At 37.8% G+C, this 24,809-nt stretch overlaps 1 protein-coding gene across 2 annotated transcripts in view; it reads left to right on the top strand.

Moving 5' to 3' along the window:
• The window catches only part of SERCA (sarco/endoplasmic reticulum calcium transporting ATPase), a 64,864-nt gene that overhangs the window by 18,669 nt on the left and 21,386 nt on the right, over positions 1 to 24,809 (top strand). For both annotated transcript variants that reach the window (XM_011665408.2, NM_001037630.1), the window contains 11 exon segments: positions 11,146 to 11,226; positions 15,689 to 15,774; positions 16,115 to 16,181; positions 18,299 to 18,387; positions 19,154 to 19,331; positions 19,866 to 19,996; positions 20,634 to 20,722; positions 21,713 to 21,815; positions 22,764 to 23,018; positions 23,667 to 23,784; positions 24,382 to 24,482. In XM_011665408.2, the coding sequence (XP_011663710.1) occupies positions 11,146 to 11,226; positions 15,689 to 15,774; positions 16,115 to 16,181; positions 18,299 to 18,387; positions 19,154 to 19,331; positions 19,866 to 19,996; positions 20,634 to 20,722; positions 21,713 to 21,815; positions 22,764 to 23,018; positions 23,667 to 23,784; positions 24,382 to 24,482 (1,298 nt within the window).

Raw genomic sequence — 24,809 nt, 5'->3', positions numbered from 1 at the left:
TGGGGTTTGGGATGGGGCTCAAATCTACTCATTAAAAAAAAAATGGTGCGTTAATAGCAGGAATATGTAGACCGATTGATTTAAAAATTCATCAACCGTAAAGGAATGGGCCATTTTCATTATGTATTCTAATCAATAGAAAGAACATGGCTGTATCCAGGTCCCTGCTGCATACATGTTGAAAAGTAGGAATGCATTTTGCCAAGGCCACACATGCAGCAAATGTGACATTGGTGTTGACTGATAATCTATGAAATAAGCCCTTGATGTCCGATGTACATATATGTATAGTTGGCATGGAACAGCATGTTGAGAGAGGATGGTTAATTCGCACTTTAGTTGTGTTTAGGAAGCAATTTGGGTTCAGCTGTTTTATCTTCTTTAGATGGTAAGACATTGTATAATAATAATACAGGCATGATGCCCAAAACAATATGTGTGCGCATTGCAAAGAAAACAAATTGAATTGAATATACATATATACAGCAGTGGAGGGTGATTTACATCGGTAAACTGTAAAATAGGTCAGGGAAATTCAAAAAGAGCTTTTGCTAAAACAACAACAAATGATATCTTACAATTTCATTCATTATTAAACTAAGAATTTAGAGCTGCTTTGGAGAAAGATTTTCTTTTTTTAAAACTAGGTTTGACTGAAAACATTTGTTGTGGTATTGGATTTGATAATAAACTACTTCCTTGGTTTATTGCCAATAAATCCTAACACATCTTAGATAAATCATACACGTGTACATGTATGTCCTTCATGGAAAATTATTGATGTATGTACATGTGTCTACACTCTACAGTATGATGAAATGTTGAAACTGTCACAGGAGGAGAATTCAACAGACGTTTTTTCCTTGGCTCTCTGATGGCATATTGATTTACCTGAAGGGGAAATAGGGTTACGAGCAAGCAGGCCCCTTGAATGTAACACTTAGTCTACACTCATCATTAGCTATGATGTATGACCTTGTGGCGACGTCATCGTTCGACCAATCACAGGGGAGCGTTTGCTGCTCCCGTGACCTCATGGACCCATGTCGTCATGAGGTGACCGGCAAGCTCCTGCTACATTAACCCATTTAGTGTTGATTGATCAGGGGGTAGCAGCTAAATGACAAACGTCAGAAGGGATGCCATGGTGTAATCTACGACATACCTCAAGACTGAGTAATACCAGATACCCTAGAATGCAAGGAGCTTATGTGCCTCTTCATTCTGTGCATGTCTTTTATCTTCTTAGCAACTCAGATATTTTTTTAAAGGTCCGAATGAACAACTTTGCCTCCTCAAATTGGCACAATAATCCCTTTCACTTGTCATAACTTGAGACAATCAAAGTTTGTGTTATATAAAACCAGTGTGGACACAAATTACAAAAATGCAACAAATACAAGCTCTATTAAAGTTCAAATTAATATTAAGTATACATTCACAAAAGTTTTGCAAACATCGCCTTTTTCGTTCTCACCACTCAAAGTGATTAATCTAAAAAAAGAATATTCATTCACAAACAACAGACCTGTACTTTCGGCCAGAGTGAAAAAGGTCAATATTACCATTTCTTTTATGGCTTCAGGCAAATTCAATGGCCTTGGTTTGTTTAGTATTCAATAACTACATGTTTCTACATGAAGTTCTTTAGAGTCTACTACTGTACATCAAATATATATTGTACATACCGGTAGCCATTTTTGGAAAGCCGGAATGAGAAAAAGAGAAATAAAAAAAGAAGTGTAACTGACCTTGCCTAGTGCACAAGTATAGATACAAAACTTTCATATTTCTTTAACCTTTAATTTGACCTGTGTGTTGTTGCTTGTGATGATTGAACCTTGAGTTAAAATAATCAATAAAGAAGCTGTCCTGATGACCCAACAATTAGAATTTCAAACGCATGCCATTTCTATGGTAGGGAAGGTCAGAAACATTAGGAAATTAATACTCTGTATTCCACATTCCCAAACCAGCCGTACAAGGATTTTGTAATATTTTGTATTATCCTCTTCTTTTTTTTGGGGGGGGGGGAGTACATGTAGGGGAAGGGAGGGGGCAGGTAGTGGTGGTGGGAGAATTGGGAGCAAGGGGCAGGGTAGTTGGTGCTAGAAAGGAGGGGGGGGGGAGAGCTTTAATTGTGTATGGATCCAGCTGATTTTGAAGAGCTAATGTAGCATCTTTTAATATATCAACCCTGTGTCTCCCTGACCACAAATAATTAAATCAATTAAAGTATTGAATTAAATCTGATGAAATCAATAGATATTTTCAACTGAAAATGAATACAGACTCATGTTAAAGGCTGGGCCCTTGAAGTCACGCCTCTTTGCACCAATATAACAAAGGGATAGGGTGATTTAAATGTGGTTGTGGTTTGGGAAGGTCATCATGTGTGTGATACACCTCCATCTAGCCCTGATGTTTTTTACATTGAGCCCACGTACAAAGAAATGTGTGTTCAATGGCGAGTGCTCAGAGAAGAAAAGATGGCAATCGCTCATTCAGAAAGGGCAAACTCCCACCCCCCTATGCCCATGGGTTCACTGCAGATGATGTTGTTTGTTTGGAGCCAGAAGGGCATTGACTTGGTGTGAGATGATTATGAGTTAACACCCTTCTGGCTCCTAACAGATGATGTGATTATTTTCTTCGGCCGATCCATCAGGGATCCTCATGTATTGATAGTGTGGTTACACTGCATTATACATACATGATATTGTATACTTTAGCCGTAGTTCAGTAAATGGCGACTGTGAGGGAGGGAGGAAGAGGGAGAGAAAGAGAGAGAGACAGAGAGAGAAAGGGGGGGGGGGGGGAAGAAGGGATAGCACACGCATGTGTGTGAATTAAGATACTTACATGTATGTAGGAAAAGGTGATTCATCCTACCTTTGGGAAAACTCTTTGCTTTGGTGGGTTAATTTGTGTAAGGAAATAACCTCAGGAGGTTAAATAAAACAGGGAAGGTGAAATTTTAGGACGTTGCTCATACATGTATGTAACTTCCCCAGTCAAGGTCTATTCACACATGTACTCAAATCTCAAAACACCATTTCCTTAATGAGGACATGCGGGATTTGTGCAATTAGCATAAGAACCTTGGCCTGTGTTTTGAAGTGTTGGTGTATCGTAGCAGGAAGGTGTCCAATAAAAATTTGATCAGGGGTATTAAATATTATTGATACATAGGGAGGTTATAAATAGTTTGTTGCCCTTTAAGTACATCCTGCTGCATAAGTAGACTTACCAAATCCTTTTATTAGTTAGTACCAAAGCAAGTAAATGTTGCAGCATGGTTTAGTTAGAGTGATCTTTGCTAATGATGAGTTACATATATGTACAACATGTTCATTTAGTATTTTCTTTATGACAGTTTCTTTAACTTTTGTCTGATCCTAGTAAATATTACAAATATGCGCCTGTTTAAAGTCTGTTTTAAATTTCCCTATTAAAAGTACATTTTCTTTTAAATGGGAGTACTGATACATCATGCTTTTGATGAAGAAAAAAGTTTGCCAGATGTGAACTAAATTGTATTTTCCTCTTTTTTCTTAGTTTGTCGCCATACTACAATTTCTATGAAAGCACATGCATGTTTTTGACCCCCCCCCCCCTCTCCCATAAAAAAGTACAGAGTCACATAATTAGGAGAAGGGCACTTTGAAAGCAAAATCCCTGTGCGTTGATGGCTGGGGATGTGCGAAAACATGACGTTTGAAATATCAGGGGTCATTCTGGCTGGAAACACAGCTGTTGAGGCTTTCATTAACCCCTCCACTCCCAATTACAGGGCCAATTACCACCCCTAATTCCTCCACAGACGCAACAGCACATGCTGCATTTTACGTCACAGATCGCAGAATTATAGAGGGACCCTGGTGTTGACTTGTACATGTGGGTAGCGTACATGATTTAATCAAGTTTATATTGCTGATGCAAGGCTATATGCTGTGCGGTGTTAGGAAAAAATAAAATAGGATATGGATTTTTTTTTAAAGATTAATGCGTTTATTTAACTTTTGGCTCACATATATGGGCATTGATTAGAATTTGATTTGATATGATTTGATAAATTGGTTTAGATCCTCTTTTTACCTAGGACATAATATTTAATTTGTTTGTGATATCAAAGCACCCACTTCCCTTTCCTTTAGTCTTTTCCTTTTCATTTGTAAGTTTCTTTCCTGTTTGTTTCTTCCCAATTGGAGAGAATCTTTAAAGTTATTTTTACAATCCAATTCTTTCATACCTCAGGCTTGCAGCGATGCTGTATCCGTATTTGCTGTTTGCTTCTCTTTCTCTTTTTGATATAATAATAACCTAGGCTTCTATAGCGAGTTTCATCTTCAGAGAAAATAAAGATGCGCTTTACAATAATAAAAACATGTTGTTGTACTAAGATTTCTTCCCACCCCCACATCTATCACTGGATATATCCTTATATTAGTGTATTTGTTTAATTCATCTGTCACGTGTGCCACATCTGCTCTCTTGATTCTTGCCTTGCCTAATCTCTGTGTAATTTTTCTTTGAGTTTTCATTTCTTTCTTGGGCTGTCTCTCTCTCCCTCTGCCTCTATCACCAATCTCACTGCTCGTCTCCCTTTTCTCCTCTCTCTATATCTTCTTTATTTTTTCCTCCTCTCCCTTTCCTTTCTCTATCTCCTCTCCTATGTGTATCTCTGTCCCCCTCTCTCATTCTCTCTCTTTCTATTTCTCTCCTCTATCTCTCTCGTCACAGCCTCTTTCTACCTCTCCTTTCTACCTCTATCTCTCCTCTCTATCTCCTCCTCTCCCTCTCCCTCTCCCCCTCTCCTATCTCTATCTCTATCTCCTCTCCCTTTCCTTTCTCTATCTCCTCTCCTGCGTGTATCTCTGCCCCCTCTCTCATTCTCTCTCTTCCTACACTCCACCTCCCCCATCTCCTCTCTCTCTCTCTCTATCTCCTCTTTCTATTTCTCACCTCTATCTCTCTCCTCTATCTCTCTCTTCACCATCCTCTCCCTACCTCTCCTCTCTACCGCTATCTCTCCTCTCACTATCCTCCCTCTATCACATTTCATTTCTTTCACTTCATTACTCTTTCCATCACTTTGATTTTTAATTTACTCTCATCGTAATCTTAGTTGATTCCATCTCGTGAAATATATAGATCTAATAGGCATTATGTGTTTTATCCAAGAGATTAGCTAAATCCCAGTTGATAAGATCATTTGGAAGTGACTTTACATTGTACATGCCTTCCCCTGGAGGCGTGCCAGTCTAAATAAGGATGCTGGATGTGCTTTCTGTGTACTTGAATAGAGCTCCATACATATTCCTGCACATTGTCACTTGTTCAACTCCTGTATAATAAACAGTAAACTGAGTTTGAAGTTAATATTTTGTTTTCATTATGGGCGATTTATTCTACTAAACATGCTTGTAGAACAAAAATGTAAACTGGTAAATTTAAAGAGAAAATAAACATGCATCCAAATTCACATAAAAGATGTGTAATTGTAGAGTGCCAGAAGTGTCAAATGGGGGTGGGGGTAGGGGGGAGGGGGGGGGGGTTGAGGGAGCTGTGGGAGGTGTGGGATGCAGGAGAGGGAAAGGTGAGCTTGTACATTGCATTGACTAAATGTAAAAATGAAATCAAGGATGATTGTGATGATAAAAGTCATTGCATCTGAAGTAGCTGTAAACAAGCATTTGTAATTAGAAGAAAATATAAAATGAGATTAAAATAATATTTGGTGGCCACTTTATTAAAATTGGTCAGGAATTAATATTATACAATCAATCAGTCAATCAATCTGAAGTCCCTGTACACGTGGAGATAGATGAGCATTTGCGAGGAGAAGGGAAGAAAACAGAGTGATGTACAGTAGAAGGAAATGAAACCGTGATGCATGAGTTGAATGTGAAATAGTAGGCATGCATTAAAAGGTTAATTAGAAAGACAAATAGACATTGGCAGTTTGTCTGTGTACCTAGGAAGTAGGGACGTGAGGGTAATAACGAATTGACTGCGAAGTCAGAATTCATTATGAACGAGAAACAAAAGGGGGGAGAGTCGGATGGAGCGGAAAATTAATGAATAAATATCACCAGGTACTTGAGCCTGTCAAATCATTTATTTGCTTGGACAAATCCTGGAAGCGATGGCCGATTTGTAAACGTTCATTTAAAGGGAAGTTGTAGCTTAAGGTGTGGCGGGTGTCGGAACAAGGAAATTTGTTTGAATATGAGTTCATATTTGTATTACATTGGTGATGTGTTGTGTATTGGTATATCTGATAGGCTAACAAGTAATGTCAGCAGTGAAATATAGATATGAGATAAGGTTACTTGTTTATCAAACAAAGATAAAGCTATCATCCCAACTGAACAGATGCATGGGTTTCACATGTACATCTACATACATGTCAGCCTATGCATATGTTTGCCTAGTGAGGAAGAAAAATGCTCTATGCAGAGCAATACACTAGAAAAAAAAATTGGTAATAATAACCGTTACAATTTAGCATTGTAGATTGTTATCTTGCTGAATCAGTGAATGAAAGTCCTGAAACATCCGACTGTGCTTATGAAACAATAATTAAAGCATTTTATGTCTTGCAATGAATGTAGTCTGTACATAATCAGACCCTTTGGAATTCTTGTGATACATGCAATATCAGAGTTCTCTTCTGCATTGAGAAAAGAGAGAGTGGGAGAGCTATTGAAAGAGGGAGAAGGCAGGAATTGGAAGAGAGAGCTAAACAGATGAATGATACAATGAAGGAATAAGGAGAGAGTGAGAGCCATTTGAAAGTAAATAGATTGTTGCAGGACATGTTGGTGGCTAATTCAGATTCGTGTTGGACTTCTTCAATGCTTGCCTCGGCTCTGTATACAAACTGATTGCCATGGTAACGCAGCTCGGGTTGAAAACCCATTACAAACTCTCAGTGCATTTACGATACATCTGAATATTAAGTATGTGTACATGTATGGTACCCAGCAATATATTGTAGGGATCAAGTTTAATATACATTGTATGCATACAGACTAGTCTGCAAGCATAGACTCATTTTTCATGTAATCCATAAGCCTTCAGTTTGCCTAGTACTAGCATGGCTGTTGTAAAAAGAGTTGCTTTAAAAGAAGAACTCTGTACATAAATGTAAATGCATTCTATACCAACATAAAGTTGATACTTTTGAATTGGTTTGTGAGTATACAATGAATTCCACAAGTTTTTACTGTTGCATTGGGTGAAAAAATGTAAAGTAGAGTAGTTTTCTTATTACATGCATGTGTGCTGGTTTATGCAATACCGCAATTTACTGAAATACTGACATCGCCATGCATCAAGTCTTTCAAGTATAGATTGGTATGTACATGTAGCACAATGTACTTAATCTTGCCCCAGCAGACATCCTATTTCTTTTCAACTACCATTCAACTTCACAAGGAAACTAGACTCCATAAAACCAGAGAGAAAAATAAGACCAGGTCTAAAAATAGACAAGCATTGTTGTAACCTACCACCACCAGCACTACCACTTGGGTAGGAATGGTTGCCATGGTAGCATTGATGTCATCAGGAGGACCGAGCCTTTTGTGTTGCCAAGGTGCATCAGTTCCCAGGGTGTTCTAAAGGTCTAAGTGTTGGTTTTAGAGGGTAGGGTGCTGGTCGTTACTTTATGTCATGTTCCTTCCTTCCTTCTATTTTCCATTGTACCTTTGTCCTAGATAAGGCCAGTCAACTTGGAGGAAAAATGTAATTTCTTGGTAAATTTCTTGGTAATCTCCCTGTCAAAAATGCATACTATTTGCTCAATGGATATTCATGGCACAAGTTTTTAGGGTCCTTTGTTGGTTTTGCATCGATCAATGAGACTTGCATTCGTGTGCATGATAATATTTACAAATGGTTGGCCTACATGTTATGTACGCTGTATATGTACATTAGGAATGATATGAATGTATAATGTCCTCATTGATGGGAGAAGTACTCTTTAAGTATTGGTCCATTGTTTTTTTGTAGCATTGCTAAAGAACCATCACAACAGTATGCCATCAGTGAAATTAACAAACAGTTTTTGTTGAAGGGAATACTTTTAGATTTGTTGTTAGATTTTGAGTTTTTTCCTGTTTTTTCCAGCACAATGTTCTTATGACTTTCATAGAGCTCTTTTAAAGAATTTCTGTGTTGAATTATTTTTCTTTCCTTTATATTGAAACTGGATTAATCCAATAAAAAGGCAGAAGTACACATATTTTGCATTGTATAGAATGTAGGCCAACCTCGTGTAGAAGGCATCAATGTTAATTTCTAGTCTGAATCAGTTCTGAGATTGAGATCGCGAGCCACGCTGGCTGCGGATGCGTGCGACAGATCGTAGTCGACTCCATGTGGTGAAGATGCACTCCGGTTCAGACATTTTGAAAGAAGACATGTCCCTTGTGCATGTGAACCCCCCTAGTAGATTCAGTATGCCAAGAATGTGGTCTCTCTTGTTGTTGACTCTGAAACTTGATGGTGTTGGACATTTCTGCAGCTGGGTTGTATTGCCAGACAGAAGAATGCACAGATTGAGATGAGTTCATGAGATAATGATTATCGAGGCGCTAGCCGCTGCTGTGGCTGCGTCACGTTACGTCCAAAATGCTCTATTTAGGGGGAGTTTTCCGCGTAATGATGAGGAATATCAGATGGGGGTAGAAACCCTTGACGATCACTATCATTTTTGAAATCTCATTTGTTAGTCTTGAAAAGCATGTAGTTTGGGAAATTTGAACCCAAAATGAAATCCAAGTCTTAGACCCCGTTATCACTCACTTTGAAAGTGGTCTTAGTTAGACCGCTCCAGAGGAACGGGTCTTGAGGAACAGTTTGCGAGCGTACACACTCCGAGCAGTTTTTAATGGCTCAAACCGCTCCACGAGTCAAAGTGGTCTTGTTGCTATGGCAGCTCAGGTCAGCAGATCAATTTTTTCGCGCGCGGAATACAAACCGTATGTACCGTACTACATGTTTCGCACCGAAGGTCACTAGCTCACTTCCGTTCAAAGTACGCTTTCCGTTCACATTGCACGTTAGAGCGCTCCAAGCTGCTCTTAATAAGACCTGCTCCTCAAGACTACCTCGGAAGGGGGTCTTCTGGAGCGGTCCAGAAGTTCACTTCCTGGACCACTTTGACCGTTCTCACTCACCTAAGAACCGCTCCTGAGGAACGGGTCTTAGTTAGAGTGCTCCAGAGCGCTCCAACGAAGTGAGTGAGAACGGGGTCTCGGCATGATATAAAGTAGATGTACCAAAGGCATAAATTGGGGTAAGAATGCAAGAAATGCAGTAAAGTGAAAGAAGTGATCTGAGGAAAATGTGATACTACTTAAAAGAGTTCGAGCATTTATTCTACATAACGAAGGCTTTAAAGCCCAAGTCCACTCCAAAAATAAATTACTTTCAATAGAAGCAGAAAAATCAGACTAACCAATCAAAAAAAGTATTTTCTGCTTTTATTGAAAGTAAGTTATTTTTTTAGTTGACTTGTTCTTTAAATTATTTCATACTACATGTATATGGGGGTTTTCAGTAAAGGGAGACACAGCTAAGAAGAAGAAAATGGCTTCACTATACATAAAATCCTACTGTATGAAAACTACTCTATCAAAGCGTTATACCTATGAAAATATTTAATTGATTTGCATTCACTAGATTGGTAACTTGTATAGTATAGTTAAATTAGGTACCTGTAGTAGATTAGTTCACATATGTGCAAGGGAACGTAATCTTCATTTTCTTTTGTATTTGTTATTACTGTATGATAATGTGGAGTGGAGGGGTGGCAGACATAGCAAACACAAGTCAGCTGGAGTAAAAACAGGAGTTGCATGTTTGCTTTGATTACATCATATCTAATCTTGTGTTTTGTTGAAATTAATTTGAGTTATTCATACTGTACATTTAGATTTTATGGATTCACAAAACGAACAGAACGTTCAATATTGACCCAAAATCACATTCTAAGAAAAGCTCAACTCAACATTTGTGCTTATGTGTGACAATGTGTAGTAGATACTGTACATTTAGGTTGTATGGATTCACAAAACGAACAGAACGTTAAATATTGACCCAAAATCACGTTCTAAGAAAAGCTCAACTCAACATTTGTGCACATGTGTGACCATGTGTAGTAGATACTGTACATATAGGTTGTATGGATTAATAAAACAAACTGAACGATCAATATTGATCCAAAATCACATTCTCAGAAAAGCTTGAATCTCAACATTTGTGCACATGTGTGACCATGTGTTATGTTTTTTGGAGTGCAGGCTCAATTTTTTCTCATATATTTGCTCTTTACTCCACTGAATTATACAATTTCTACAAATAGAATTGTTATCTACAACTGCAGATCGAAATGATTATTTCAGAGGTGGTAGCAGATAGAAACCTTGAAATGTGCGATTGTGCACGTATATTATAAGAATGATAAGTTCCACTCAACCTGGAATATTAAAGCCCCACTGCACTACTTATAGCTACTTGCGCCCTCTATACTGCAAACAATGCATAATCGGTGCCTGTTGGTCCCCCATGATCCCCTTTTTCTTATGTTAATTGAGAGCTGATTTGATGAGATAAACACCTGTCAGTGACCTTGCAGGGAGGTTTAACCCCCCTGGCGAAACTAGTGCAGACGGGCTTTAAGAGGTTTTATTATTTTCTTTGCCAGTGTTTAATTTCTTATTTTATATTGGAAGTCACTGAAAACCGTTGACAAACCTATCACATGCTGCATCACTTAAATTTCTAAGGTGTGATTTTACTGACAACTGAACAATTTTTTTGGATGAATGAGCAATTTGTTTGGTCATCAGGAAAATGGGTTCCGTGAATGAATATTCCACGGTGTGCAGAATTGATTGTATGTAATTAGTGTCTGCCTATTAAATTAAACGTGTATTTAATCAGCAGCTCAGTGATGTGGTCCTTTAATTGATTTTTTGTTTGAGAAGATAGGGCTTAAATTCTTGTGTCATGTTTATGTTCACAGACGAGGCATTTTTCTATATTTGTCTGATTCAAATTATTGTTATTGGAGTGTCATCACTATGATCATGCATATTCATGAGAAACTATATTTCTTTCTATTTTGTGCAGTTGGTGACAAGATTCCTGCTGATGTTCGTATCACTATCATCAAGTCCACTACACTGAGGGTAGACCAGGCTCTTCTCACTGGTAAGTCATTCAACTTTTCCCAGTCCCCCTCCCCGTCCCCAATTCCCCCTTCCCCTCCCCCCCTCCTCCCTCCTCCCTCCTCCCCCTCCCCACTCTCTCCTCTCCACCCTCTCCACCCTCCTTCCACTTCCCTTCCACTCCCCACTCCCCTCCTCCACCCTCCTCTACTCTCCCCCTCCTCCACCCTCCCCACTCTCCCTCCTGCCCTCTCTTCCATCTCCCCCTCTCTTCCCCTCTCTTCCCCTCTCTTCCCCTCTCTTCCCCTCTCTTCCCTCTTCCCCACTCACCCACTCACCAATTTCCAACCATAAGCACAAACAGACACAGAAGAATAAGAAGGGGGGGGGGGAGAGAAGAGATTTATTACATGAATAACAGATCATCCATTCACAGCCTAAAAAAAAAATTGTTGAAGTAATTTGTTTGGGTTTCAAGGGATTCCATGCTAATACCACCTCAAAAAAAATATTACTAATCTCTGAGTGAGTAGTGATCCTGTATATAGGAAAAAGAGATGATGAGAAGGTCACAGCTGGCATCATGTTGCTAAGAAACGGTTTATTCCTACCCAACCCCTCAATAAAGCAATGAAGGGTTTATGAGGTATAGAACAAGTGTAAATCTCCAATTAACAACTCTAAAAAGTGCTTTAGGAAGGATAATTCCCAACACCAAAACAATCTTGCAATTTCTAGTACGATGAAATAAACCGCAAATAGGTACTTTTGATAATGTAATTTTACAGGTGCCAATTGTACTATGATTAAAGGTTCATTCAGCTACACTAGGGCACGTCTTCTTTGAATTTAAGAATAAAACGGGGGCAAAAGAAATTGTTGCAGTGCAGATTTATTATCACTTTAATATCTCTGTCTCTTGTTGTATCTATTTCGCTGTCTCTTGCTCTCTCTCTCTCTCTCTCGCTCTCTCTCTCCCTCCCTCTGCCTTCTATATCTCTATGTCTGATTCTCTCTCTCTTTTCTCTATCTCTCTAACTGTCTGTCTTTCTCTCTGTCTCTTGTATCTATTTCGCTGTCTCTTGTTTCTCTCTCTCTCTCTCTCTCCCCCCCCCCCTCTCTCTCCCCCTCTCTCTCCCCCTCTCTCTCCCCTCTCTTTGCATGTAAATTGTCAGGCAAATAAATTATTTGCGGCATATCGCAAGGTTCTTTAGTAGAACAGTGACTGGAAACTGATAACCTGAATTCTTTTATCGCAGATCAGATTGTTTTCATATCAGGAGCAGATATCACCTTGCATTCATGTAATTTGATAATACTGCAACACATTCTACTCCCAAGGTCCTTATCAAACGGTTGTGCTGTGTGAATGTACTCTCTACAAAGTCAGTGACATCAGATTGAAAATCATAAACTTCAAGTTCTGTTATCAATTATTACATACCGGGTAGTATTCATGATATCAAGAATAGAATATACAATTGTTAACACACTATGGTTGTGTGTACATATCCTATATAAAAATATTTAAAAAACAACTTTGATGACGTGAATGTACTCTGTAAGTCAGTGACATCAGCTTGAAATTCCTTGAACGAAATGGACCCTTGGCTTCAATAAATTTCACTTACTCACTGAGGCTAGGTGCATCCAGTCAGTTAGCATTTATCAAGAGGAATAAATTCCAGTATCTAAACACCATCAGATGTAAATTCAAGGTGTGAAATGTACATATAAAAAATGGACCCCTGAGTATGTTTCAGCCACTCACTGAGGCTAGCTATTACAAGTCGGTAGGCAATATTTATGAAGAAGTGCAGTGTGTGAAGTTTTGAACACCATCATATGTACACATGGTTTTATATGCGAATCAGTGAAATATATTCACGAGTTAATTTCAGCAACTTATAGTTTTTGAATAATGTGGTTAGAAGGCAGTGTTTCATTCACAAATACGACCAGTTGTTATACATGTACATCTCACTGCCAAGTGCATTTCAACTACTCATTGACATTATAAAATGTTAATGCGGTAGAATCTAGCAGGGAATATACATTTAAGTATGTAGAAGGAACATATTACAATTTAATTCAAATACTCTTTGAAATACATAGTTAAGTGGCATTGAGGAGGATTTTAAACAAATGGGATTAATCTAAAATTTAATGAACAGAATAGAATGAATAAAATAGACTCATGACTGAGCTTCTTTCTGAGGTTCTGTGCAGAAATTCAGCCACCATGTGGCTAGCAATAATAAGTAGAAATAATTCTAGCATTTCCACACCAATCAGTCATAGCCAATGCACTATTAAAAGCTCACAGATTGAATTATGCCTACGTCATGTGGCAGGAATAATGAATAGAGGTCATAATCATCAATAGCAGTATCTTGCTCAGGTATTGTCAAGGGCTTCATATACCTAGTGGTGAGGTTACACCCACTAGGCAGTAATAGGAGTAAGCATGCGGAATGAGCGCTTCTCTGAAAGAGGTATTATGATACGCGATTGGATTGCAAGCAAATATGTAGTATCAAAGCACACAAGGCCAAAATTGCATTTATGAGTAGCTGATCGTATATGCTGGGTGCTTTTGTGCAATGTGCCCTCTACAAAATCTTTTTTTTTCCAATTATTTTTTATTGCAAAATGAAAAATATCCTGAAATGACAATTTTGTGTTAGTGATACTACAAAAGTTGAGGGTCATATGAAGAGATTTTTAATATGTTTTAATGAAATTAAAATAGAAAAATTTCATATGGGACACATTGCGCCAAATTGCCACGTTAAAAAATTTGTTATTCGGTATTAGAAAAAACTGCAATTACACAAAACGGGAATAAATCATTTGTAGAATATTTTGTTTCCATATGAGCCTTAGATTCTACCCTACAACAATATCTATGACCTCAAGAGATAAATGGTGACCCCCTATCCCCCCCCCCCCACACAAAATCATGCAACTATTATGACATGTTAGACAGAATCAAATTATTTTTCTTGAACATATTGTTACGAGGTCTTCTAATCTCAAACACAGGTCTATTTATAACCTTAGTTTTGTCATGTAGATAGCATCTCCTTTCCGAACCATCAGATGGCCTAGATTCCGCTGCAAAACAGAGCAATAAATTATGCCGATCTGCATTATGTCATCAAAAGATGTTACGAAAATGAAAAACAGTAGTTTGATCAGGTTCATGGAAAATAGGCGTGGGTTGGATCATAACTCTGAATTAATGATAAAAAACAGAATACAGAATAATCATTTTCAGATACAATTTTAATAATTGATGTACGTGTTCACATTCACTTTTGTGATAGAGTTTTAGTAAATACATATATTTGATTTTTTAATTTGCAATACTAGAAGCCAATCTAATACCACATACAGTGTATTTCATTAGCTGTATCTGTATGGCACTTCAAGTCATAGAGTATTATTGGAATTGGCTAGATGTGAGATTGGCCACATTGTATTTTTGAAGTTCTGAGGCCACTCCATTGTGCTCTGGTGTGCTCTGGTGCAATAAGTGGAATTGAAGTTATACATATTTAAAACTATGCATTTTTGTCAAATACACATTACATACACATTACATACACTTGCCAACCCCCATCCAGGGATTAGATAATACCCTTTTCTAACTGCACTGATTTTCATCGGATGCATCCGGACGCATCCGATGAACGGCCAGTTAGAAAGCAACAGAGGAGAAAAAGGCGATTAAATAGCCCATGAAAAGAAGAGAAATAGGCGATTAAATTCTCATTCTATCGGTGTGACACCGATGAAACGGCCAGTTAGAAAGCGTTCGGGAGAAAAAGGCGATTAAAACAGCGATTAAAATGGTCAAAGGTCGCAGTATATGCGCGCTTTATCGTAATCAGCTGTGTTTGTTGACTTATGGTCGAACATGCTGCATGCTAGCTAGATGGAGCGCGGGCTTAATAATTCTTCACTTCCGGCAAGGGCTCGCCACAGCGAGTAAATTTCACCAGCAGTTAGAAAGCGACAGGGGGAAAACTGCAGTTTTACCTTTGTTTACATAAGGAAAATTCAATCGGCATTTTCATCGGTGTGACTCCGATAGAAGCCAGTTAGAAAGCAGTATCAGACTCTGAAATAAAAGAAAAACATGTACCGGAACACAAACTCATCTCTACAGAAAAAGAGGAATATACAGCTAACTTGTGTGTAAAGATAAGAAAAATGTCTTTATAAGCAGATGGTCTTTATCAACAGGTTATTGAATTGCGGGTTTTAAACAAGAGACTCTATTCAATGAAAACAAAAATAACAAGAGACTCTATTCAATGAAAACAAAAATAACAAGAGACTCTATTCAATGAAAACAAAAATAACAAGACCAAATGCATTTATACTGATTATCTTCCTATAGAGATAGTCTTTCTACAAAGGTGGTTGCTAAAGCAGGTTTGACTGTATCAGTCTTTGTCAGATTTTAAAATTTTCTTCTTTATTTGTATCTCTTGCAGGTGAGTCAGTGTCTGTCATGAAACAGGTTGAAGAAATCCCAGACCCAAGGGCCGTCAACCAAGACAAGAAAAACATCCTCTTCTCGGTAAGTATTTCAACTTTCAATTTTGAACTCCATTATTTCTTGATTTTTTTACTTTTTATTGATAGCCCTGAAAAATGTACCAGACAGCAAAAGGGGTATCTATGGTGTTTTTATAAGGAAATATGCATTGAAATCATTAAATTGGCAACATATTGGAAGTTCAAAATCATTTCTTTTTGTAAGTTTCTTTTTCTTTTTGTAAGTATGTAGCGATGGATGAAAAATACCAGTGTTGCAAATTTGAAAAAATTGAAAGCTGGTCAATTTTCCCCTTAAAAATTCCTGTTCTAAGTGAGATGAGTCTTTTTCCAAACATGTATCTCCTTTTCTCTCTATCTAGGGTACAAATATTGCTGCTGGAAAATGCAGTGGAGTAGTCATCGGCACTGGTTTGTCTACAGAGATCGGTGAGTCATTGTGTAACAAAATCAATCTTATTGAAAGGCATGTTCTTTATAATTTGTCTGTACCAGGTCAAAAAACAAAAAAACCAACCATAACGACGACAAAATACTTTTTAGGGACCATCATTTTTGGGTAAAGGTTCATTCTAATTCAACACATGGTTGTTCTCACATTTAATTCCTGTGAGCAATGCAATAGATCTGATACAATCAAAATTCTAAATGATGTATTTGACTGTTAATGGTCTATTTAGTGCAAATGTGCAATTATCATCACACCAAACCACAGTGCGTAACAAATAGATTGTCAGTTGTGAGCCAGAAGGGCATTAAATATGGATGTGATTTCACGCCTTTCTGAGTCTGGGAAGAGGAAAATAGTATTGCATTTGTGGCTGATAGGTTTTGCAATATTAACAAGATCTCTCCCCTGGTTGCTGTCTTTTGCCATGCAATCTGAACTGCATTGGAATTCCATGGGCATTGGGCAGTCCCACATGTGTATATCTGTGTGTTTGTGTTTTCTCAGATGTTTGACATGAATAGATAGGAAAGCAACAGCAATAAGACGAGCGTGGCTTGCTCTTTGTCATGAAATATTCAAAAGGCAGGCAGTGGCAGCCGGTGATAGGGGGAAAAAGTATTGTGCCAAGACAAGTAAATTGACCGCAGTGAAAGTGGAAAGCCACTTGATTACAGGTTGCTATGGCAACAAGTTATCATTGAAAAATCGTCATCCCACGCGGCATGATGCTTTCAATGGAGGAAGAAAAATAATGAGACAGGGATAACGATCCATGCATTTCTATGGCTGCATACTGCAATACCAATTCATCCTAGTTTGTTCTTATTATACATTGCAATTGCAGCTACAGGCAGCAATGTATGATCTAGTGTACGTAATGATGCTTGTAAGATTAATATAGATGGTCATGTACTGTCAGTATGAGGAGGGGGAAGGGTCACATTGTGTATATCCTCACTCTAGTGGTTGATGTTAATCACAATGTGGTTATTGATGTTAATGGAGAGGAAAAATGATTGACATGAAATATATTCATGGGGAGATATATTTCATGAATGAAATCAAAGGGCATTTTCATTTTTTCATACGAGCCCACTACTATGCATCCTTAATAGTTTGTGAATGATAGATGATGGGGAATAAGCAAATTATGCACTTAATAGTGCAGCATGCTTGCATGGATGTGTGATAAGTCAGCCTGTGAAGATTATTCTCTTTCAGAGTACACTTCATTTGAGTGTATTTGCTGATCTAATGAATTCCTCGTTTCTGAGTTTGACTTTGAACGTACATCCTCAATTAATCTCTGCAGTGGTTGATGTTAATCACAATGTTGTTATGGATGTACATGGAGGGGAAAAGTGAATGATTGACATGAATTCGATATTTCATGAATGAAATCAAAGGGCATTTTTAGTATCTTAGCTTTCAGACATATTATTCTGTTATATCCAGTACTGCACCTAAAATATTTAGCATTTTATTTTTAAATACATCTTTGGTTCAGATGTGGTCATAACTTAATATAATGTCAACATGCTTAACTGAATTTACATGTACGATTAGGTGATGTTGTTTGCACATATTGTGTACATTGTTTGGGTGTGATTTACACATGGCTAAATGTGAATATAAACTCTATTTCAGATGAATCTATAGGTCCAATATTTGTTATTTGTTGTTTTTCAAAGTCTTCTCCTGTTAACTGCACACAAATGAACTTCAAAGGAGACATTAAAAAAAAACTGAGGAATTTCTTCCTAGCAAATTCATCTTTTAAATATAGAAAAGAAATCTGTTTCTCTTCTATCTTGTATTTTATCTAAGTTGGCATACACACAAAGAAAACACAAAGTTAAACTTACATGCCAATGTAATTTGATTAAAATTATTAATAAAAGAGGTTAGCCATAGAGATGTTTACCCTATGAATTATCAGAAGTTATGGATTTTCCCTGACCCGATGCAGGTCAAAATTAAATATTTAGTTAGCATCAGTTACAGCATCTGTATTACTGTTTGCATACAGCTACCTTCATATTTGATTAGCAGAAGTAATATTTTTTTCCCGTTCATGTTTTCTTTTTCTGTACAGGCAAGATCCGTACAGAGATGGTGGAGACAGAGACAGAGAAAACGCCACTCGCACAGAAGCTGGATGAATTCGGTGAACAGCTTTCAAAGGTAAGGAAATTTAATTTGAAGTGTTAATTAAAAAAAAAGATAACATTAAGGAAATAAGAGTGTGATCCTGTTAATATTCTATTTAAAAAAAAAATTAACAAACAAACCAAAATGGAAGCAAGAACAAAATAGTAAGGTAATTTTGATAGTTCCTTGTTTCAGATAGTCATCTGTCTATTCATATTACATGGGAAGAACAAGAGGCTTTCTCTGAAATGATCATGCCTTATAGAAATACACCACTTTCCCAAATAAAGAGATAAATGCAAGCCAGCCAATGATGATTATTCCTGTCAAAGTGTTTGTTCTACAATCATCTGCTGAACTTGTGAATTCCTCGTTGCTGAGGTTGGCTCTCATTATCTCTTTATTTGATGTGTTGTGACATAAATGGCATCATTATGAACCTACATCTAAGTTGGACTTAACATTTATGGAAAACCATTAGCATCTATGAAAATATTTTGTAAACGTTATTTTAAAAAGCATAGAATGTTGATTCAAATCATTCAGATTTTCTATTATCATGGAGATTTCATGTTCTTGGTGTGGAATTTTTAAAAAGTGTAAACTACTTGAATTTTCGCTTTTGAATATATTTTATTTTAAGACTACAAATGGCTCTCCATAATTTTTAAGTCCAACTTAGAGTTAAGTTCAACTTAGGATCTTTGTAAAACACCCTCCAAGAGGATATATCTGAGTGTTAAATTGATGAAGTTCGCTATGTATCTCTTTTTTAAAACGATTGTTGATATTTTGACAGGTCATCTCCGTAATCTGTGTGACGGTATGGGCCATCAACATCGGTCACTTCTCAGACCCGTCTCACGGAGGTTCCTGGGTCAAGGGTGCTGTCTACTACTTCAAGATCGCCGTAGCTCTGGCTGTAGCTGCCATCCCTGAGGGTCTCCCAACCATCATCACCACCTGCCTTGCCCTCGGTCAGTATAGCTCATAACCTTTGACCTTGGTTGTGAACTTTGACCTTCCAAAGTATAGATTATTACCTTTGCCATTGGTTGGTATCTTGAGCCTAGGTCGTTATGTACCCAAAAGCTGCTTTTAAATGTATTTGGATCGTCATAGAAACAACTTATTTCATTCTCTTTCATATTTTAGTAAAAGATGACCCGTTTTAGTGGCCATGTGTATATAGTAGTGACTCATATGAAAGGGTATATGTGTTGTTTAACCCCTTTGGAAAGGCCACCTGTCTACATAAAATTGCAAGTTTTTAAAGCTGCACTTAAGGTGAAAAGCACTAATAAAAATATGCATGGTTGGGACTACAATATAGGAATCCAAATTACAATTATTGAATGTAATATTTTTAGAGCTCAGAAGTTAACTCAACTTTGTACCGTGTCTTACACATGTAATCATCATCAAGATGGAAGAAAAGCTTAAGAAATATGCCAGTGATCCTTTAGCTTTCCTGTAATTAATAAAAAACAAATATTTTGTTGATCTTACAGGAACACGTCGAATGGCCAAGAAGAATGCCATCGTCAGGAGCCTGCCATCTGTTGAGACTCTGGGATGTACCTCCGTCATCTGCTCTGATAAGACTGGTACTCTAACCACCAACCAGATGTCTGCATCTAGGGTATGCTCATAGTTATGCTCATAGTTATCCTCATAGTTATCCACTCTAGGCTGTGCTATCTTCAGTATCATTCATGTCAGTTAAAGGGAGATGGATGTCAGTTTCCATGTGCAGAAGGTCATAATTCGCTGACACCAGACTTTGTGGAAAACCATTAATGGGTGTACAAGTTTCGCACACAGCAAATTCCTCATGGGAGCCCACTACTATGCATTTTTAGTAGTTTGTGAATGATAGCTGGTGGGGATTATGCAAATTATGGACCAAATAGTACAGCATGCTTGTCTATGGGTGATGGATGTGTGATAAGTCAGCCTGTGAAGATTATTCTCTTTCAGAGTACACTTCATTTGAGTGTATTTGCTGATCAAATGAATTCCTCGTTTCTGAGGTTGGCTTTCAATGCACATAATCTTAAAGAGTACTTAAAAAAGTATGGTAACTTTTCATGATAGGGAGTCACAATTTTGATTTGTTGATGTAGGAGCTCTGAAACCAGAGTGTGTATAGTGCAGTGACATTAACATTAAGAGTCAACTAGGTAGCTGCCGATGTATACAGAAAATTGCCCATTATGATGCTATCTTTAGGAAATGTAATAATCTTTGTCAAACGATTCCTTCTTTCTTTGTTGCAGTTCTTTTTACTTAAGGATGTACAGGGTGACACTGCCAACTTCAATGAATTTTCAGTTAGCGGAGTAACCTATGAACCCAAGGGAGAGGTGTAAGTTTCATCATCACATTCCGGTTATTCCTGATTATGAATTTAATGATATTGACTAGCGTTGAGGGGAATATGAGACTAATATTGCCCAAGAAGAATCGTATATCATTTAAATGAGGGTAATTGTGTGCCATACTCACTCAATATGACCCAGTCATTATGCTCATAATTATCCATTCTAGACTTTCCTCGTTAACATTCATGTCAGTTAAATGGGGATGGATGTCAGTTTCCATGTGTAGAAGGTCATAATTGGCTGACACCAGACTTGGTGGAAATACCATTAATGAGTGTACAAGTCTTGCACACAGCAAACCCTAGTCCCATCGAGAAATACCCTTAGTCTCTCGAAGAGTCTCCGGGTGAGGCAGTGTAAAATAATGACTTTGCCATATCTGGGAATGGGAGGAAAATACAGAGCATTACATAAGGACTGTCGGTAATAAAAGGCAAATCCTGGTGATTGACAACACCTGTTATTGAGTTAACACCTGCATGGTGTTCAATCCCCCATGAGAGCCCACTACTGATAGTTTGTGAATAATAGCTGGTGGGGAATATATGCAAATTATGGATCAAATAGTACAGCATGCTTGTCTATGGGTGATGGCTGTGTGAAAAGTCAGCCTGTGAAGATTATTCTTTTTCAGAGTACCTTCATTGAGTGTATTTGCTGATCAAATGAATTCCTCGTTTCTGAGGTTGACTTTGAATGCACATAATTTCATTGTTTGGACTGTTTCGAAGGTACCGAGTGTGGGTAATTTTACTAATGCCCGAATAAATGATTTGTGCTATTTGTTTTATTAGACGATGTTTTATTTGTTTCATAAAATAATGTTTTATAACATGATTTTACCAATGACCGGTCATTAGTAAAATTACATGTTAGGCAAAATAAATGCCTGGTCACATGTACGCCCTCAACCAATTATTTGATTAGGATCGGCTTCATCATCTTATAATATATGTTATTGTTATTTTCTTTAGGTTCATTGATGGTAGGAGAGCTGACCTTGGAGCGTATGCTGCATTACCAGAGTTAGCTACTATATGTGCTGTGTGCAATGACTCGTCCATTGACTACAATGACGTAAGACCTGAGACCCTTTTCACAAAGCTTTCTTTCAATAACAAATGACAAAAATCAATGACAAATCTGCCAATAACCAATCAGAAGCAATGATTTCAGTAGCTTATAACAAAAACTATCATTTATCACTGATGACAAGTTTTGTAGAATGGGGCCCTGGGTGATATACCATTTGCTCAAGGAACGTATGCTATGGACTGTATTTCATCAAAGTAATAGGGTAAGGTTTAGTGTTAGGTGCAAGGTTGAAGTTAGAAACCTTGATTTGAACCTTGATGTGATAGTCACTATCACACAAAACAAGAATGGAAAATTTCTCAAATTTTGTAACCACGTGTTGAAATAAAGCACTATAAAACTAGAAACTTCTGTGACATGACACTTTTAGGGATTGTTAGAAACAGAAATTTTCTTGACAAAACCTCAAGAATTGCTAAAAATTTACTGTAAAGATTCAATTATTTTGTGGCATGAATCTTTTGCAAATTTAAACGACTCGAAATTGATGGTTTTGTAGTAATGTTTAGGGGACATTCTCCCTATAAAGAGATAAATGCAAGCCAGCCAATGATGATTATTCCTGTCCAAGTGTTTGTTCTACAATCATCTGCTGAACTTGTGAATTCCTCGTTGCTGAGGTTGGCTTTCATTATCTCTTTATTTGATGTGTTGTGACGCTAGGGCAATCCTCTTTGGAAAAAATGTCATGGAAAAAACAAATTATTTCTGTTCAAAACAGTCCCAATCAGGTAAACCAGGAGGAGAGATCCAAGTGTTAAAGTGATTGAGTTTGCTTTCCCCCTCCCTGGCACAGATGATGCCAAATTTAATCATGATCATAAGAAGTAGAGCCAAAACCACCAAAGACCTTTTTTTTTGCTGTTAAACATTTTGATGATTATTTTTGTCATTGTCATCATCATTGATCTTGATTTGTTCCTTGGCCAGGCAAAGGGCTTCTACGAGAAGGTCGGTGAGGCGACTGAGACGGCCCTGACCGTCCTGGTGGAGAAGATGAACATCATGGGTACCGACCTGTCAAGGTTGTCCAAGTCTCAGCTGTCCAACGCTTGCAACCAGGCTCTGCTTTCACGCTACAACAAGGACGTCACCTTGGAGTTCAGCAGAGATAGGAAGTCCATGAGCGTCTACTGCTCACCATCCAAGACCTCACAGGAGAAGGGAAATAAGATGTTTGTCAAGGTGAGAAGGGCTGAAGAATATATTGATAAATACTGAAAGCTTTCATCGGTTAGGGATAATCATAAAATGTAGTTTTTAAAGCTTCTACCAACCTTGAAGCTTGAAGGTTGGTAGAAGCTTTAAAAAGTATATTTTATATTGATAAATGTAGTTTTTAAAGCTTTTAAAGCTTCTACCAACCTCAGTGGAAGGGTGTGGGGGGGGGGCAGCATGGGGGAGAGGTTGTAAACTCATTAAGGATGTGATCCTAAAGATACTGAGATGGGAGGTCCATAAGCATCTACTGCTCACCATCCAAGACCTCACAGGAGAAGGGAAACGATGTTTGTCAAGGTGAGAAGGGGCGATGATTGTGGAAGGGTGGTTTGTGTGTTGGGGGGGGGGGGGGGGAGGAGAAAAGGAAAATAGGCTTGCCAGCCAATGATGACTATTCATTTCAAAGTGTTGTTCAACATCATGTGCAGAACTTTTGAATTCCTCGTTTCTGAGGTTGGCTCTCATACTTTTGTCACTTAGACCAATCAGTCAATCAGTCAATGAATCAATCAATCAATCAATCAACAAAATAATTAATCAATCTGATGGTCAGTCATTTAGTCAGGCAATCAATGAACGAATCAATGAATGTTGCCTGCTTGTTGCTTGTAGGGTGCACCTGAGGGAATCCTGGACAGGTGTAACAGCGTGAGGATTGGATCTACCAAGGTACCTCTGACTCCTAGCGTCAAGACTCAGATCATAGAGAAGATCCAGTCCTATGGTACAGGTAAGTCACCCTTGATTGGTTTGATTCTCATACAGGCTTGTTCCCCTGTTCCCAGGTAAACTACTTTGGGTGATGGATGTGTGATAAGTCAGCCTGTGAAGATTATTCTCTTTCAGAGTACACTTCATTTAAGTGTATTTGCTGATCAAATGAATTCCTCGTTTTTGAGGTTGACTTTGAATGCACACAATTTTATAGATTATCTCAAAAAGTATGGTAACTTATCACGATTTGTTATTTTTATGAGCAATCTAGTTCAGACAATAGAACTGAAGATAAAAAGAGAACCTATTAAATAGAGATATCATGACAGATCATTGTTATTTTTGGGGAGAGGTGTTTAGGTAATGTGGTTCATTCATTTGACTTTCAATCATAAGGTTGAGAATATGAATCCCAGCATGACTATAATGTCCTGTGGCAAGGCATTAATCTGCATTTGCCACTCTCCATCCAGTTGTAAATGGGTACCTGATACGCTTGGAGCACTTGTTAGTGTCGCGGCTTGACTCCAACATGTGTAATAATGATGAACTTTCTTTACATGTCATTTGTGAATATTGGTTGATCTTTTATGTGGTCTTTGTATGCTTGTAGGTCGTGATGCCCTTCGTTGTCTTGGTATGGCCACCGTGGACAACCCCATCAAGAAGGAGGAGATGGATCTGGAGAATTCTGTCAACTTCGGCAAGTATGAGGTACGGTTACAAAATATGTGTCTCTGCAGTTAGGAAATACCAATGATTATGTGAAATATGCATAGATCTGTATACATCTTAATGAAATAGTACTTTCACCAGTTTCTGGATTAAATAGGTTATGCAATGGTATGTCTGCAAAATTGCTATTACACGCTTCGAGGTGAAGGTGCATTTTTAGATTAACTTTCTTATACAAAATTGGTAATATAATATGTTTCCTCCTGGTATTTGGAGTAGTGAGACTTATTGAAAACGTCATGGTAACAACATAAACTGAAAATTTATCAACAAGAGGTGCAAGTAAGCCAGCCAATGATGATTATT

This window comes from Strongylocentrotus purpuratus, unplaced genomic scaffold (assembly GCF_000002235.5).
Source record: "Strongylocentrotus purpuratus isolate Spur 01 unplaced genomic scaffold, Spur_5.0 spur5_scaffold_2, whole genome shotgun sequence".
NCBI classification, from domain to species: domain Eukaryota; kingdom Metazoa; phylum Echinodermata; class Echinoidea; order Camarodonta; family Strongylocentrotidae; genus Strongylocentrotus; species Strongylocentrotus purpuratus.
This window is presented reverse-complemented; position numbering and strand designations above follow the sequence as displayed.